The following is an 18,580-nucleotide window of genomic DNA, read 5'->3' as shown; positions in this document are numbered from 1 at the left end:
TTGTTTTAATTTTTTTTAATAAAAGCGACAATCTAAATTACTTTAAATTAATCTAATTAAAGAGAATGGGGATTCAAACTTGTGTTGCAAAACAGTGAGAGGAAACTAAACAAACACAATTCCCTTTATTATATTTATTTTGAGTACAAATATATCAGAGCTCAAGGCCCGACAAATTTCATGTTTAAATTTGCTTTCCCCAGTCATACAACTTCTTATAATCATCGTGCTTAATCATGTATAAGTATATTCCATCCTCTCTCGCACTCCATATGCAATGCACTCCACCACAATCATTAAGAAGAGCCTCGTCGTCATCTCTAAATGCAATAATCATAGCATGGTAAGTTGAGTACCTCAGGTCACAATTGAACTGAGTCGTAAACCCGAGTCGAAATCCAAATTCGAACTTTGATCCAGCGGTAGGAAGACTGCGATTGATTTAATCATCACCAGATTTACAACTGCAGTCAAGTGGTTTGTTGTCTAGATCGTTGACGATACGCACAAAGTACTTTTTCCCAATTGACAAAGTACTGGAGCAGGAACTTGGCTTGAAGGTTAATGAAGCCAAGAGCAGAAAATAGTACAACACCCGTAAAGTTTTTCCTTTCATTTTGGTTATCCTTGATATGATTTGATTCCACTATGTACACTCTAGCTATTTATATACATCTGTTCATAGAGCAAGAGAACAAATGTATATAAATATTTATTTGGTTTTTTTTAATAAGGTAAATATCTATTTGGTTGGTTAGTTAATTCATTTCCGTTTTAGGGGAGAATTATGATTTTTTTTTTTCAATTACTGGATGACGAATGTGGATAGTTTTTCAAGTGAATTCATGTTTTGATGAGTAATGGTATTTAAACACACTTAAATTGACTACATTGGATGATGACCAACGGACCTAGCAGCTATGTCATGTCAATTAATGAAATTGGCTAACCGAGGTTTGATATGTATATTTTTTTTTTTTTTCAGATTTATTATCTCTTTCTCTAAAGAGTGTTGCTAATTCCACTATCTATTTCTCCACCTTATCTTTACACCCACCATGTAAATTTGAAAAAACACAATCATATCTTTGCTTCCATCATTTTTTGAAGCTTTTAGCCGGACACCAAATTCATGTGGAGCATATATTATACCAAGCATGCAGAGAAGAGTAGACCATTTCCTAATCAATTATGCCTCAATTTTCTCCATTAGTCATGATTTTTGAGAAATCTGATAATAAGCTCAACAATTCCCTTTATATATTAGGCCTTAGAGCATTTCCACCTATGCTCCTTTGTTATGACAAAGGGGCCTAGGCTCCAAAAACAACCCCCACCAAGGAAAATTTGTTATGACAAGAAGTGGGCCCATGAAACTAGGCAAGCCCAAAGAGAAGACTTGCATGGGCTTCTGCCTGGGAGAATCTGACGTTAGTGTGACGTCATGCTAATGACAGTGTGACGTAATGTTGTCTCATTGTTTGAGGTAGTTTGTTGGCAATCATAACAATTGGTACATTTCTTTTCTTTTTGAATACTCTTGCATATTTTGAGTCTAATCTACATTCTTGTCCATCAAGTACCTTGAGAACATCGGAATTGAAATCGGCACTATTCAACTAGTGAGATTCTGTCTAGTTCGGTTCGGTTTCTACCTCACATCGGAATCGGAACAGGTACTATTCAACTAGAGTGATTCTGTTCGGTTTTAGTGAAATTTTTTTTATGAAACCGGCCAATCCAGTTTGAAACTGGTTTTGGTGAGGTTTCCCATTTTTTCCGTTTTTTAGCCGAATATTTTTTTTAAAATTATTTATACAAATGTCAACTAAAATTTTATTTTTTGGGCTTAAAAATTCACAAATGATCCAATTTCATGCAAAAAGAGATGTTTTGGTCTAGAAAAGAGAGGGGCTTTGAAGTTGGGCTTGGGGAAATAATAATTATAGGATTTTTTTTTATTTTAATTTTTATTTTATTTTTTTGGTCGAATAGTAATTATAGGATTAGAAATTTAGCATTGGACTTAAATAATTTAAATAAATAAAAATATGTAGCCCATCCGGTCCGGTTTTGTGAGGTATGAAACCGACATGTACTTAAATTTACAGAAGAAAGAAAAACAACACCAATCATAATCATACTTGTTTGATCACCCAATCATTTTTTGGTGCATATCATAACACCTAGCTTCTCTAAATTAGGTACAAAATGGTTTTGCAGGAAAAAAAGAAAAAGAAATTCATATTTCACATCAGATGTTTTATTTTTTTAAGCAAGAAACATACATAAAACAGATGAAGAAAAGAAGAACACAACAAAGAAGTACAACTACTAACCTGGCTTAGAGGCTATGGCCATATTACTAAGCACACCAAAGTTTCAGGCAAATTGTTCTAATTCAAGAAAGCAACAATCTTTTTCTTCATGGCCACAGCATTGTCACAAGTTGGATCTCCCAAATGGAACGAATGCCCCTCCCCCGCTGCTTCAATGACCTCCACAGCCCCATTCCACCCACTCTTTTTCAGTGTCTCACTATAATGCCATCCTCTATCTTTCAACACATCTTTCTCAGCAACACAAACCAGCACTTTCTCACAACCCAATTCCCCCAATTTCGGATCCTTAGCTGGGTTTATAAGGGGGTCACCGGATCCACTACTCGAAGGGCAAGCAAAACGCCACACACCAGCCATATACTCCCTTGCAGCTGCAGGAGTAGTTAACTCTTCCCCAACTGGCTCTGTGCCCCAAAAGTATGGATGCTCCAAAACAATCCCAATCAACTTAACACCAACCAATCCCTCACACCCCAATTTCACAGCCATGTTGTGCGTTATATTAGCCCCAGCACTGTTCCCAGCGAAAAACACTCGTTGGAAATCTGCAAATTTATTTAGCCAATCTTCAGAGCCGTTTCCATCGGAATGGGAGGCAACCCATTTGAGAGCAGCCCATGAATCATCGTAAGCAGCCGGCAGAGGGTGCTCTGGAACAAGCCTATAGTCAACAGAGACTGCAACAACATTGGCCTCAGAGACTAAGGCGTTGAGGTAGCTGTGATATTTTGCAGAAGATGAACTTCGAACGCAGAAGCCGCCTCCATGAAAGTAAATGAGAAGAGGGAGTTTGGTTTGGGGTGAGCTTGTGGTGGTGGATTTTGGGATGTAAAGCCTTGCAGATATGGCCGGTTCTTGTGAGATCACAACGTCTTTTGATTGGACGCCAGTTTTGGGATCTGTCGATGGAGGAACTCTGTCTGTGTCATTGAGTCTTTCAACTCGACCATCTTTGTATACTTTAATCATCGGAGAGAAATCATAGGCTAATTCTTCGTTGCTCATGATTTGAGTTGAACAAGGAAGAGAAGAGAATAAGAAACAAGCAACTATGGAGGCCTTGTCTCTTCTCTGTTTTTCTTATGCAGATAGCAGAGTTCAGAGCAGGAGCAAAATTTATGGTTATGATGTTGGGAACTTGAAGGACATTTTTGTCAAAAAGGACGACAAGACAAGTCCTTTCAGATATATTGATTTTAATTTGAAATAAGTTATTAAACAAAATACTACAATCACCATATTACTGTAATATTATATAATTTCTCCTATCCTTTGATAAATATATGAATAAAACTCATCTAAGTCAATATACCCGTCTCTTTTTCTTTTTTTTAAAATAATAAATAAATAAAAAGTTAAGATCCCCATCAATTGAAAATTCTTCTTCATTAAAACAGTTATGCCATAAGGAAGAAGAGTTCCAAAGACCGCATCGACCGAAAAAAAAGAGAGGAGAGAAACCTATACCTAGAGGGATTATTATTAGTTTTGAGCAAAACTTGTTCAAAGAAAATTGAACGGGGATTTGATTCAAATCTTAAAACAAAAAACAAAATATAAAATTGAAGTACTTATTCACATGCATGGTTATATAGGTTTAATACAATGCATTATATTTGTTCCATAAGGTCTGCGTTTAATATTCTAAGGCATAATGACTTGAGGTTCCATGGGACGGCTGAGAGAGAGTTCTGGTTCTCGTGTTGCTGAGCAGGATGTGTCGAAGCCAACGGGATCGTATTGCACTGAGCCGGGGGCTGTGGAGGTCGTGGAGGGCAAAGGATCCATTTGAACAAACCCATTTCCGAACATGGGGAATTTGAGTTTGAGTTTGAGTTACTATGATATGATCATACTATTGCTGCATATTATTGGGGTACAATCATGAATGGGACGAATATAATCTCACATCAAGTAGGTGGGCTACTACCAATTGCACGAGGTCTTGCCCAAAGTGACGGGCCCTACAGGTCTGTTACCCAAAACACGTTTTTGCAAGGGCCATGGATACACCCAGCAGGCACATTTGACTGATCGCCATTATATCCAAGGGGCTGAGAATGACTTGTGTGGCTCACCTTTTAGTTTATGTTCAAAGTAGCCCCTCTTTTTCTGATCAACAAAGTACAAACCAGCAATCATCTGGTAGTGGCTTACCTTTTCAGATTTGATCTCTCATGTTTAATATTTACAGAAGAAAGAAAACCGACGCCAACACCAATCATAATAATACTAGTTTGATCACCCAGTCTTTCATATTTCACATAAGATGTTTTATTTATTTAAGCAAAAACCATACATAAAACAGATGAAGAAAAGAAGAGCCCAACAAAGAAGTACAACCACTAACCTGGCTCAGACTCTATGGTCATGTTACTAAGCACACCAAAGTCTCAGGCAAATTATTCTAATTCAAGAAGGCAACAATCTTTTTCTCCAGGGCCACAGCATTGTCACAAGTTGGATCTTCCAAATGGAACACATGGCCCTCCCCCTTTGCTTCTATGACCTCCACAACCCCTTTCCACCCTCTCTTTTTCAGTGTCTCACCATAATGCCATCCTCTATCTTTCAACACATCTTTCTCAGCAACACAAACCAGCACTTTCTCACAACCCAATTCCCCCAACTTCGAATCCTTACCCGGGTTGAAAAACGGGTCATCGGTTCCACTAGTCGAAGGGTAAGTAAAACGCCACAAAGCAGAAATGAACTCTCCTCCAGGTCCAGCTGCAGGGGTAGTTGATTCTTCCCCAACTGGTTCTGTGCCCCAAAAGTAAGGATGCACCAACACAATCCCAATCAGATTAACACCAGCCAATCCCTCACACCCCACTTTCAAAGCCATGTTGTGTGCTAAATTACCCCCTGCACTGTCCCCATAGAAAAACACACGCTGGAAATCTGCGAAACTGTTTAGCCAATCTTCAGAGCCGTTTCCATCAGAATGGGAAGCAACCCATTTGAGGGCAGCCCATGAATCTTCGTAAGCAGCCGGCAGAGGGTGCTCTGGGGCAAGCCTATAGTCAACAGAGACTGCAACAACATTGGCCTCAGAGACTAAGGCGTTGACGTAGTTGTGATATACGGGAGAAGATGAACTTTCAATGCAGAAGCCGCCTCCGTGGAAGTAAATGAGAAGAGGTAGTTTGGTTTGGGGTGAGCTTGTGGTGGTGGATTTTGGGATGTAAAGCCTTGCAGATATGGCTGGTTCTTGTGAGATCACAACGTCTTTTGACTGGACGCCAGTTTTGGGATCTGTTGATGGAGGAGCTATGTCCGTGCCTTTAAGTCTTTCAACTCGACCATCTTTGTATACTTTAAGCAATGGAGAGAAATCGTAGGCTAATTCTTCATTGCTCATGATTTCGGTTGAAGAAGGAAGAGAAGAGTATAAGAGCAAACAATAATGGAGGCCTCTCTCTCTCTCTCTCTCTCTCTCTCTCTCTCTATTTTTTATGCAGATAGCAGAGTGGAGAGTGGGTGCAAAATGTATGGTTGTGTTTGTGTTGAGGACTTGATGGACTTTTATGCACCATTTAAATTAATTCTAAAAAATTCAAATTGGTTGTTGTTGGACATTTTCGCCTTCCCTAAAATGCATCTAGTTTTGGCAAATAGAAGGACAGACAAGTCCTTTCAGATATTTGATTTTGACGTAGAGTTATCGACAAAAAATTCTACTTCATTTATCATATCAAGATTATATGAGATTGTTTGCTATCGAGTAACAAATTAACAAACCAGAGTTGATCTCTCATATTTAATATTGACAAAAGAAAGGCAAAGGACTCACTAATGTGGTGGCTTGGAGCAATTACTTTTTCAAAAAAGATTCAAGATTCGAGTCCTAACATCCTTATAGTGTGTGTGAGTTTAGTATACTAAATTGTCTTAGGAGTTGTTCCTGGACATCCTGAAAAAAAAGGTTATTATACATCTCAATCTCATCCCTTGGAAAGAAAAAGGTAGCACCTAAAAATGGAAAGAGTGAACTGCTCTTTTCACTTTTCCAATAATCACACAGCGGAACTCTTCTTTCATGAATATCATACCACATTTTTTGGGGTGGAACACGCTTAAACTACGTGCATAAGGAGAGCAACTGGGAATCTTACAAGAGCAACTCATTTGGTTTAGGTGGCAATTGATGATGTGGCTGCCGGTCAAGTGAGGAAGGGAGGTTGGGTTGGTTGTCATGTGGTTGGCTGGGTAGTCTGGAGGTTGTTTGCTAGCTCTTTTATTTATTTATTCTAATTTTCTGTTTTTATTTTTACTTTTATTTTCTTGACTTAATAGTGTTAACTTATTAGAGTTAAGTTCTTAAAAGTCATTTTACAACGGGGTAAATTTGCCTTTAAAATTTTAAAGATAAGGTGGGTGAGAATAAAAACATTCTTATTTTAACCCAATAAATTTTCCCCTTTTATTGAGTTAATTTATTTTAAAAAATAAATCAAAGCAATAGAAACTAAAAAGGCACATACGTTCTTATGCCCCAAAAAAAAAAAAGAGTCCCTTCAATCGAATTTATAGGTTCTTGATTATCCACAATTCGGGTGCTCATATTTGATTATCCAAGAGTGCACAGTGCACTGCTCGACAATTGCATGCTTCCTCCGTTGTGTTCAAGCGAAAGATAAGGTGAATAAACTTCCTCAGCAGCACACCAAAACAAATCCATGGCTGATGTTGTTAAACACTCTGCATTGACATGTGACAGTTTGGCATCTTATTATGCAGAACTTGCACAAGTTCACTTTACATCCAGTAGTAGGTATGAAATCTTTGAAACAAACCTACCCTAAATTAGGCATAAATGCATTTCTTGATTTTGCAAGACAAAAAAAAAAAAAAAAAAGTTCCATATTTAACATCAGAATGTTTTATTTAACCAAGAAACATATATAAAACATACAACAATGGAAAACCACAAATCTCTAACTGCACCCAAGTTTCAGGCAAATTATTCTTACTCAAGAAAGCAACAATCTTTTTCTCCATGGCCACAGCATTGTCACAAGTGGGATTGATCCAATGGAACACATGCCTCTCCCCCTTTGCTTCTATGACCTCCACATCCCCTTTCCACCCACGCCTTTTCAGTGTCTCACTGTAATGCCATCCTCTATCTTTCAACACATCTTTCTCAGCAACAAAAACCAGCACTTTCACACAACCTAATTGCTTCAATTGTGGATCCTTACCCGGGTTTAAAACCGGGTCGTCGGATCCACTAATCGAAGGGCAAGCAAAACGCCACACAGAGCAGCCATAAACTCTCTTGCATCTGAAGGAGCAGTTAACTCTGCCCCAACTGGCTCTGTGCCCCAAAAGTATGAATGCACCAAAACAATCCCAATCAACTTAACACCAACCAATCTCACACACCCTGATTTCACAGCCATGTTGTGTGTTATATTAGCCCCAGCGCTGTCCCCAGCGAAAAACACACGCTGGAAATCTGCACATCTATTTAGCCAATCTTCAGAGCCGTTTCCATCAGAATGGGAAGCAACCCATTTGAGAGCAGCCCATGAATCATCATAAGCAGCTGGCAGAGGGTGCTCTGGGGCAATCCTATAGTCAACAGAGACAGCCGCAACATTGGCCTCAGAGACTAAGGCGTTGAGGTAGCTGTGATGTGTTGAAGAAGATGAACTTCCAATGCAGCAGCAGCCTCCATGAAAGTAAATGAGCGCTTGTGGTGGTGGCGGTGGTGGATTTTGGAATGTAAAGCCTTGCAGATATGGCTGGTTCTTGTGAGATCACAACGTCTTTTGATTGGACGCCAGTTTTGGGATCTGTTGATGGAGGAACTATGTCTGTGCCTTTGAGTCTTTCAACTCGACCATCTTTGTATACTTTAATTATTGGAGAGAAATCATAGGCTAATTCTTCGTTGCTCATGACTTGGGTTGAAGAAGGAAGAGAAGAGAATAAGAACAAAGAACTATGGAGGCCTCTCTCCCTTCTCTGTCTTTCTTATGCTGATATCAGAGTGCAGAGTAGGAGCAAAATTGATTAATAGGTCGTTGACTTGGTTGTTGTTGGTCATTTTTTGCCTTCCTTCGGGTCAGGTTCGGTAGTCACTGGGTTGGATCCGCTGCTAACTGATTTGGTCAACAAGTCACTCATTTCATTCGTAGGAGTTTCACTAAAACACCCAAAATGGGGGCTGAAATTATAAAAAAACTCAATACCCAAAATACTTTATAAACACACCAAAAACCCATCATTACACACACTCAAAACCCATTTATAAACACACCCAAAAAAATATACAATTGTTGATTTTGGGTGTGTTTCTATGTTTAAATAGTGCTTGGGTTTTTTTATAAATACATGTCTAAGATTGGGTTTTTTTATAAATTTGTATTCATGGGTATCATTGGTTAAGAGAGTAGGTTTGATTGTTAGAAGGGTAGGCTGGGAGGTCAACGAGAGAAACACTTGTGTGTTTCACCCATCCAATCATGACATATCATACATGATAAATTTTTAACGTGGCAATCTGTGATTGGTTAGTAATAACAAAACAGTGTTATACAAGTTTTTTTACAAGTGTGTGAGTCTGACAGTGATTGTAGGATGGTCAAGTTTTTTTTTTTTTTTTAATAGTTGGGGGACCATTTCGGTCAATAACTCTAATTAGTATTTATAAAAAATCTGGAATCTAAAAGTACCTCCTAAAATAAATAAAAATTACTTGGATTTTTGTATAAAAAGAAAGATTAAATACTCGTGATCGACTTAGAAGCTTTTCTAATTTATCTAATATTTGTCCCTTTTGTCAACAACATCCTGAAACTTATAATCATTTATTTGCTAATTGTTCCTATACTTCACAACTTTTGGAATCAACTTTCTCCTTTAGGCCTTAAAGCACCCACTAATAATCATGATATTATTGGTTGGCTTTGCTCAAATTGGTCCAATTTTTCTTCTCTTCTTTTAAAAACAAAAAAACAAAACAAAACTCACTCATATTCACTTTTTTGGTCTTCAAAACAAAACTCACCCATATTTTTCAAAATGAATACATAACAAAGTAACAACCCAGCAATCTCTCATACTTAATATTTTACAGAAGAAAGAAAACCAACACAAAACATATTCATACTTGTTTGATCATCCAATGCTAAACACTCTGTATTGACATGTGAAGTGGCATACACTAGATCACTACCAAATTTAATTACAATTTGGTATTTTTCTGACCTCGAGTGGGTTGCCTTGTTGACATCTTATTTATGCAGTAATAGGTATAAAGTCCTTGAAACAGAAGCTTTTACTTCAACCAAAAAACATACAAGGGATGAAATCATGAAACAGATGAAGAAAAGAAACCAAAACCACAAACCTAGCTTAAAGGGTATTGTCATATTACTAAGTACACCCAAGTTTCGGAAAAAAAAAACATTCTAGTTCAAGAAAGAAACAATCTTTTTCTTCAAGGCCACAGCGTTGTCACAAATTGGATTGAACAAATGGAACACATGGCCCTCCCCCTTTGATTCTATGACCTCCACAGCACCATTCCACCCACTCTTTTTCAGTATCTCACTATAATGCCATCCTCTATCTTTCAACCCATCTTTCTCAGCAACACAAACCAGCACTTTCTCACAACCCAATTCCCCCAATTTTGGATCCTTAGCTGGATTTATAAGTGGGTCGTCGGATCCACAAGTCGAAGGGCAAGCAAAACGCCACACACCAGCCATATACTCTTTTGTAGCTGCAGGTGTAGTTAACTCTGCCCCAACTGGCTCTGTGCCCCAAAAGAAAGGATGCACCAAAACAATCCCAACCAGCTTAACACCAACCAATCTCTCACACCCCAATTTCACAGCCATGTTGTGTGTTATATTGGCACCAGAGCTGTCCCCAGCGAAAAACACACGTTGGAAATCTGCAAATCTATTTAGCCAATCTTCAGAGCCGTTTCCATCAAAATGGGAAGCAACCCATTTGATAGCAGCCCATGAATCATCGTAAGCAGCCGGCAGAGGGTGCTCTGGTACAAGCCTATAGTCAACAGAGACTGCAACAACATTGGCCTCAGAGACTAAGGTGTTGACGTAGCTGTGATATGCTGGAGAAAATGGACTTTCAACGCAGAAGCCGCCTCCATGAAAGTAAATGAGAAGAGGGAGTTTGGTTTGGGGTGAGTCTGTGCTGGTTTTGGGGATGTAAATTCTTGCGGATATGGCTGGTTCTTGTGAGATCACAACGTCCTTCGATTGGACGCCATTTTCTGGATGTGTTGATGGAGGAACTCTTTCTATGCCCATGAGTCTCTCAACTCGACCATCTTTGTATACTTTAATCATTGGAGAGAAATCATGGGCTAAGTCTACGTTGCTCATGGTTCGGACTGGAGAAGGAAGAGAAGAAAATAACAACAAACAACTATGGAGGCCTCTCTCTCTCTCTCTTTCTTATGCAGAGTAGCAGCAAAATTTGTTGTGTGTTTATGCTGGCGCCTTGGTGGGTTTTAATAGAGAAATTTTTGTTCTGGTGCTTAAAAGGCTCCCACTGTAAAACCCGTCCACGTATTATGATATAGGGATGACTTTTCACTCGGCGAGACTAGTTGGCTGATATTTCCAATTTTTAAGATAGATTTTCTTTATATTATAATAGGCGAATGAATTACACATTGTGACTATATTCTAATTACTCATTTTTTATGAAAACTTTCAAATTAATTCTAATAAAACAAATTAGTTGTTGGACATTTTTACATGCTTCTAGTTTTGGCAAAGAGAACGGCAGATAAGTCTTTTTATATATTTAATTTTGTCTTTGTTTTATTTAGGACGCCAAAGAATTTCAATGGCCACTGCCCAAACTGTCTACATTCACATCTAAATTCACACACACACACACAAAAAAAAACTATTCGTTTTATTTTGTTTTCCGTGTTAATGCATGCTACTTGTCTTATAGGCGGCTCCAAACTTTACTTTTCTCGTCTTCTTTTTCATGCTCTTTTGATTTCATCTGCGAAATCTTTTTCCTCTATTTTTTTTTAAATTAATATTTTTCCTGTCATCTAGTTATTTGTTTACATTATCTCTTATCAAATGTTTGAAAGTTATCATCCATTGTTTTGAGAAAGCTAAGTAAACATTATTAGTGTATCAACATAACAATAATACATAATTTATGTCAAATCAAGACTACATCGAGATAATATTTGATATAATGAGGTTGCTTGCCACAATAACAGGGTTATTAGAGAGCATTTACTCTCCTTGTACTCCGTAGCATACATCATGCATGATGCTATAATTTTTCTGCTCTGCATGTGAATGAAACTTTTCTCATCCTCAGTTGCGGATTTTGAATTGAACACGTGCGGCTAATGTTCATCAAGAAAGGTTTCTAATTGTTAAACTATTAGACAAATGACCAAATGCCAACCCCCGTGGAATATTCGCATCCAAAAAAGAAGAAGAAAAAAAAGGACACTTTAAGTTGGTCCATGGATGATCAAATCTTTTCCTTAAAAAGAAAATATTAACGTGTTATAATTTGAGTAAATTTGTAACGTCATATGATCGCTATAACGCAATAAGTGGTACGTGACCCAAAAATAAAAAAGAAATGTTGAATGGTACAAATACAGATAAGTCAGTCACTGTGTATGTAGTTGTTGAAATATTGACTGGTACACAAGAAGAATAATTAATTTAATTTTATCCATAACACTAGTGATCAGAAGATAGGCTCGTCACATGTGAGTATATCATATTGGCTCGTCACATCATCACATGTGCATGTTTTAGAGATTTTGTATTTTTAAATTTAAACCACAGGAGCTCACACACATCTAAGATACTATGAGAGTTTGAATATGAGACATCTAATCTAGATATCATGGGAGTTTGAACATGAAACCTATAGTGTGCAAATCAATGCTCTTTCACATTGGGTTAGACCTCATTGGCAGTTTAGAGACTCTTTAATTAGTAAGTAGTACTTCAATTTTCTAGTATGGGGATTTTCATTTCCCTTCCCATGCTTAGGTTTTTGTTGGATGGTTAATTACGTTTTTTATTCACAATGGAGCTAATGACTTGGAACAATACTTGGGTTCTACCTAATATCCCACATATTCATGAAACTGTGAATGACGTCCAAGGAATAAGATATAAAACCTAATATCACAAAGTGGGCCTTTATAGAATGTTGAAAATGAGCATGGAGGATAGAATGATGGGTTATTGCGAGGGGTTATAATGAAAGGGTTCTTAATAGGCGTTTGATTGAATATAGAGTTATTATTGGATTATTGGATTGAACCTCCTCATTGTATACCATCAACATAGCCTTGTTATAGAAGCTCCCTAAAATGAGATTGAATAGACTGGGTCATTGGCGTCCAAGCCTCTTAGGATGATGATTGATTTATAGATTCATTAGGTCCCTCAAATGCAAATGTTGAACATTAAATTTGAATTTGACAACTTACATTTTACTTGATATGTCAAATTAAAATATTATTTTATTATATATTGTTTATTGGTGTACAATCAAGGCACATTAAAATAATAATACGATAATGAAATAACATCACAAAGTGAAACAATCAAAAATAATAGCAAGAGAGAGAAATGTTATTTCACTTAGGATTTAATTTCACTTTGAACATTTCGGTTGGAGTGAGAAAGTGCCACTTTAACATCTCCCTTAGAAAAGAAACAGATAAAGGGATGAGTTCTTACTGAATCAAACTTGTTTCTAGCCAAAAAAACAAAAAACAAAAAAAGAAAAAAAGAAAAAAAAAAGGATGAAATCATGAAACAGATGAAGAAAAGAAACCGAAACTTACATAGTATACCAAAGTTTCAGAAAAATTATTCTAGTTCAAGAAAGAAACAATCTTTTTCTTCAAGGCCACAGCGTTGTCACAAATTGGATTGAACAAATGGAACACATGGTCCTCCCCCTTTGCTTCTACGACCTCCACAGCACCATTCCACCCACTCTTTTTCAGTATCTCACTATAATGCCATCCTCTATCTTTCAAGCCATCTTTCTCAGCAACACAAACCAGCACTTTCTCACAACCCAATTTCCCCAATTTCGGATCCTTAGCCGGGTTTATAAGCGGGTCGTCGGATCCACAAGTCGAAGGGCAAGCAAAACGCCACACACCAGCCATATACTCTTTTGTAGCTGCAGGGGTAGTTATCTCTGCCCCAACTGGCTCTGTGCCCCAAAAGTAAGGATGCACCAAAACAATCCCAACCAGCTTAACACCAACCAATCTCTCACACCCCAATTTCACAGCCATGTTGTGTGTTATATTAGCACCAGCACTGTCCCCAGCGAAAAAGACACGCTGCAAATCTGCAAATCTGTTTAGCCAATCTTCAGAGCCGTTTCCATCAAAATGGGAAGCAACCCATTTGATAGCAGCCCATGAATCATCGTAAGCAGCCGGCAGAGGGTGCTCTGGGACAAGCCTATAGTCAACAGAGACTGCAACAACATTGGCCTCAGAGACTAAGGTGTTGACGTAGCTGTGATATGCTGGAGAAAATGGACTTTCAATGGAGAATCCTCCTCCATGAAAGTAAATGAGAAGAGGGACTTTGGTTTGGGGTGAGTCTGTGCTGGTTTTGGGGATGAAAATTCTTGCAGATATGGCTGGTTCTTGTGAGATCACAACGTCCTTCGATTGGACGCCATTTTCTGGATTTGTTGATGGCGGAACTCTGTCTGTTCCTGCGAGTCTCTCAACTCGACCATCTTTGTATACTTTAATCATTGGAGAGAAATCATGGGCTAAGTCTTCGTTGCTCATGGTTTGGACTGGAGAAGGAAGAGAAGAAAATAACAAGAAGCAACTATGGAGGCCTCTCTCTCTCTTTTTCTTATGCAGACAGCAGAGTAGAACCAAAAGTTCTATTTATGCTGGAGTCTTGGTGTTTCTATTTATGGTAGCCAATACGCTGAAGCAGTAAACCCGGTACAAGTGCTATAATATGGGTGAATTACATGATTTATATTTCCCACATTTAAGGTAAGAATGTGACGGTAATCCAATACCACATTATAATTATTTCTTTTTATGGAACCTTCAAATTAACTCTAATAAAACAAATTGGTTGCTCTTGTTGACATTTTTGCCTTCCTTGGTATATGCACGCATCTAGGTTTGGGAGGCAGGTAAGTCTTTTAATATATTTGATTTTGAGGTCTTTAAAGAATTTCAGTGGCCAAACTGTCTAAGCTCGCATCTAAATTCAAAGTCCTCTCTTTTTTTCACGAGATTTGTTTTCCGTGCTAATGCATGTGCTACTTCTCTCAACATTACTTTTCCAGTCGTCTTTTTCACGCTATATTGATTTCATTTGCGAAGTCTTTTCCTCTAATTTGGTCCCCTTCATTAGTCAGTTTGATTTAATATTGTAGTTTTTAAATAGCAAAGTTGTCAAATAGTACTATTAGGTCTCGTTTGATACGGATGATTAGACTGAACTAGCCTAGGTTAACTAAATAACTACATTTTACGTGCAATTTCGGTGGGATTAAAAAGGACAACCTTTCATGAATAGTGCATTTTAATCCTACAAATTTGAAGATAATATTCATATTCTTTTTTACTTGCAAATGAAACTTAATCATTTAACTAATCCAGTCTAATCCTCCGTATCTTTTTACTTGTCATTTAACTAATTCAGGCTAATCCTCCATATCAAACGGGATGATTGATTTTTTTCGTTGAAGGCACTCAAAATCATTTATGATTATTTAATTGAAAAGTAAATACGTGCAAAGTTTTTCTCTACCTTGTGGCAAGTGATGTGCATCATGCATGACGCTAAAAATTTTCCTCTCTCATGCGCATGAAACCTTCCCCATCAGTTGCGACATTTGAATTGAACACTTAGGGCCGATGCTTTCAACTTGCAAGAAACGTCTCTGATCGTTGAAAGAATATTATAGCAAATGACCAAAATGCCAACCTGTGGAATATCCACATCCCAAAAATATTATTATTTTTATTTGAAAAAAAAAAAAAACCAGTGCAATTTGAAATATGGTAAATCACTTGACAGACACGTGAGCTTTGAAAATGAAACCCAGCAGTGCATTATAAAATTTAAGTTAGTTAGTCGTATACGATGCCAACACCACGTGACATACCGTGCATCCAGTTAATTAATTACAACCCTAAATTCTAAAACTTAAATCTAACGTATGCTATATTATATTTTAAGTGAATTCATTAGATTTAATGTATTATAATTTGAATAAATTCATAACATCACCGTCGCAATAAGTCGGTCAGTCACTGTAGTTGTTGACATATTGAATGGGGGACACAAGAAGGCTGTTGAACAAGACTGCTCGAAAATTAATAAACTTCGTCCATAACAGTAGTGATGAGAGGATAGGGTATGATGTGAAATGCCGTCCTTGTGGGGATTCTCCTTCCTATCTTTTTCAAAGTGATCCGAAGAGCATTCAATTATGAACAGAGATTTGGTGTTCCATACATGATCCCAAGCGACCAGGACAGTTTTGAAAAGCACTTCCCAGATCATCCACTACATCAGTCTTGATAAAAGTTCATACTTCTGCTGGTTATATATTTGTAAATCAATCTAAATATGTAAAAGATTTGTTGCACAAAGCTGGTATGAGTTCTTGTTGACTTGTTCTACTCCCTGCAAAACCTTACATTCAGGTTTTGAAAGATGCTGATGAAGATGATCCCAACTTTAGAAGTATATTGTAACCAAGAAGTGAGAAACCTCAAACTAATCTGAAAGTTTTTGCGATCCACTGAGACAGATCTTTAACTTCGCCGATCAGAGTCTATTTTATTTCCTTTTTTAGCTCCACTTGTTTTAAAATCTAGATCGTTTTATTGAGTACCATTTCTTCCAGATCTTAACATCCACAGGTTCAAGTCCTCTCATTGCTGGCCAAAAATGAATTGTAAAATGACTTGTTTAGATTTTTAATTCAAAACACATCCCACGATTAAAATTAGGAAGATCACTAGACCTAGGCCTTAAACTCATCACATTTAGAAAAACAAAGGTGATTTACAATTTCCTAATACATAATACCAAACTAAGTACACCAAGATTTTCAGGCAAATTATTCTAATTCAAGAAGGAAGCAATCTTTTTCTTCATGGCCACAGCATTCTCACAATTGGGATTGAACAAATGGAACCCATGTTCCTCCCCCTTTGCTTCTATGACCTCCACAATCCCTTTCCATCCACTCTTCTTCAGTACCTCACTATAATGCCACCCCCTATCTTTCAAACCATCTTTCTCAGCAACACAAACCAGCACTTTCTCGCAACCCAATTCCCCCAACTTCGGATCCTTTCCCGGGTTGAAAAGCGGGTCATCGGATCCGATACTCAAAGGGCAAGTGAAAAGCCACAATGCAGCTATATACTCTCTTATAGCTTCAGGGATAGTTAACTCTTCCCCAACTGGCTCTGTGCCCCAAAAGTAAGGATGTATCAATACAATCCCAATAAGCTTAACACCAACCAATCCCTCACACCCCAATTTCAAAGCCACGTTGTGTGCTATATTAGCTCCAGCACTGTCACCGCCGAAAAACACACCGCGTAAATCTGCAAATCTGTTTAGCCATTCTTCAGAGCCGTTTCCATCAAAATGGGAAGCAACCCATTTGAGAGCAGCCCATGAATCATCGTAAGCAGTCGGCAAAGGGTTTTCCGGGGCAATCCTGTAGTCAACAGAGACGGCAACAACATTGGCCTCAGAGACTAAGGTGTTGAGGTAGTTGTGATATGTGGGAGAAGATGAGCTTTCAATGCAGAAGCCGCCTCCATGAAAGTAAACGAGAAGAGGGAGTTTGGTTTGGGGTGAGCTTGTGGCGGCAGATTTTGGGATGTAAAGCCTTGCAGATATGGCTGGTTCTTGTGAGATCACAACGTCTTTTGATTGGACGCCATTCTCTGGATGTGTTGACGGAGGAACTGTTGATGTGCCTAGGAGTCTCTCAACTCGACCATCTTTGTAGACTTTAATCATGGGAGAGAAATCATGGGCTATTTCTTCGTTGCTCATGATTTGGATTGGAGAAGGAAGGAAAGAGAATAATAACAAACAAGTATGGAGGCCTTTCTCTCTGTCTGTCTCTTTCTTGTGCAGACAGCAGTCTGCAGAGTAACTGCAAAATTTATGTTTTTATTAGGCCTTGGTGGGTTTCCGTGGGCCCTTCAAATTATTTCTATAAAAAAACAAATTGGCTGGTGTTGGACATTTTTGTCTTCCTTCCTTTGGAATTTCATGCATTTAGTTTTGGCAAAGAGAAGGGCAGGTAGATCTTTTCATATATTTGATTTTGAAGTCTTGGTTTTATTTAGGTCGGCAAACAAATTCAATGGTTCATATCTTAATCCAGATATCATTTTTTTATTGACGAGTTTTGATTGTTTTTGTTGCGTTTTCAGTGCTTATGTATGCTACTTTTGTCTTCTTTTTCAGGATACATTGATTTCATTTGCAGTCATTTTCCTCTAAATTATTCTTACAAAACTGATTAGCTAATAATTCTGTCCTCTTCATTAGTTAGTTGATAGCCCTATCACTTATCAAATGTTTGAAACTTCTGATCACTGTGAAACTAATTTAAGGAAATACAGGTAAATACCACTATTACTGTAGTAAAATTCCCAAAAGACATTATTCATGTAGCAAATTAACAATATTCAAGATTTTAGGAGATTATTTGCTATTGAAATAATAAGACATTATTGACAATATATGAAGAGCATTTCCACCCTAGCAGCCTAGCCTAGACAAAAGGCCCCCTAGGCCCGAAAAACCATTTCCAGCGCACCAATCCAACTCAGGTAGATGGTGGGCTCCACAAAATGTGAGGGCAATGACATCATCAACGTAAAAAAAATGAATATTTTTTTATACATACCTAGCAATTATTATTATTATTAATCTCATATTTATATGAAATTATTTACTACGGTAATAGTACTATTTGAAAAGATTGCTGCACCATTAGTTATATTTAAATCTTTTTTCACATAAGTTGCTCACATAATTTATGATTGTTTGATTAAGAAGTGTATACGTGTAAAACGAGCGGCTACCCTTCATCAATTGCACGAAACGTTTCTGATCATTGAAAGAACATTAGACAATGCTCCAAATGCCAACACGTGGAATTTGAAGAAGTTAGTCGATGGATCAATACCTTTT

The 18,580-nt window shown here is 37.7% G+C and overlaps 1 protein-coding gene and 5 pseudogenes across 6 annotated transcripts; all 6 read right to left on the bottom strand.

Moving 5' to 3' along the window:
• Positions 1-2,215: 2,215 nt before the first annotated feature.
• LOC103335301 (putative carboxylesterase 13 pseudogene) lies at positions 2,216-3,660 on the bottom strand (annotated as a pseudogene). Its single transcript, XR_016128273.1, has one exon. The product of XR_016128273.1 is annotated as a putative carboxylesterase 13 pseudogene (transcript).
• A 933-nt stretch (positions 3,661-4,593) lies between these two features.
• Positions 4,594-5,851, bottom strand: LOC107880135 (putative carboxylesterase 12 pseudogene; annotated as a pseudogene). Its single transcript, XR_016128271.1, has one exon. The product of XR_016128271.1 is annotated as a putative carboxylesterase 12 pseudogene (transcript).
• Positions 5,852-6,785: 934 nt separating this feature from the next.
• LOC148916240 (putative carboxylesterase 5) lies at positions 6,786-8,392 on the bottom strand (annotated as a pseudogene). Its single transcript, XR_016128269.1, has 2 exons — positions 7,319-8,392; positions 6,786-7,046 (listed from the first exon to the last, which is right to left on the bottom strand). The product of XR_016128269.1 is annotated as a putative carboxylesterase 5 (transcript).
• A 1,218-nt stretch (positions 8,393-9,610) lies between these two features.
• On the bottom strand, positions 9,611-10,862 carry LOC103335302 (putative carboxylesterase 12 pseudogene; annotated as a pseudogene). Its single transcript, XR_016127652.1, has one exon. The product of XR_016127652.1 is annotated as a putative carboxylesterase 12 pseudogene (transcript).
• A 2,108-nt stretch (positions 10,863-12,970) lies between these two features.
• On the bottom strand, positions 12,971-14,310 carry LOC103335299 (putative carboxylesterase 12 pseudogene; annotated as a pseudogene). Its single transcript, XR_016128268.1, has one exon. The product of XR_016128268.1 is annotated as a putative carboxylesterase 12 pseudogene (transcript).
• A 2,067-nt stretch (positions 14,311-16,377) lies between these two features.
• LOC103335320 (putative carboxylesterase 12) lies at positions 16,378-17,577 on the bottom strand. The gene has a single exon (XM_089055454.1). It carries the CDS (start codon positions 17,426-17,428, stop codon positions 16,478-16,480), a length of 951 nt encoding a protein of 316 aa, XP_088911580.1. The 5' UTR covers positions 17,429-17,577; the 3' UTR covers positions 16,378-16,477.
• Between the last annotated feature and the right edge of the window lie 1,003 nt (positions 17,578-18,580).

This window comes from Prunus mume, linkage group LG6, assembly GCF_029339155.1.
Source record: "Prunus mume cultivar Tortuosa linkage group LG6, ASM2933915v1, whole genome shotgun sequence".
Taxonomy (NCBI): domain Eukaryota; kingdom Viridiplantae; phylum Streptophyta; class Magnoliopsida; order Rosales; family Rosaceae; genus Prunus; species Prunus mume.
Note: the sequence above shows the minus strand (reverse complement) of the source record. Positions and strands in the feature narration are given on the sequence as shown.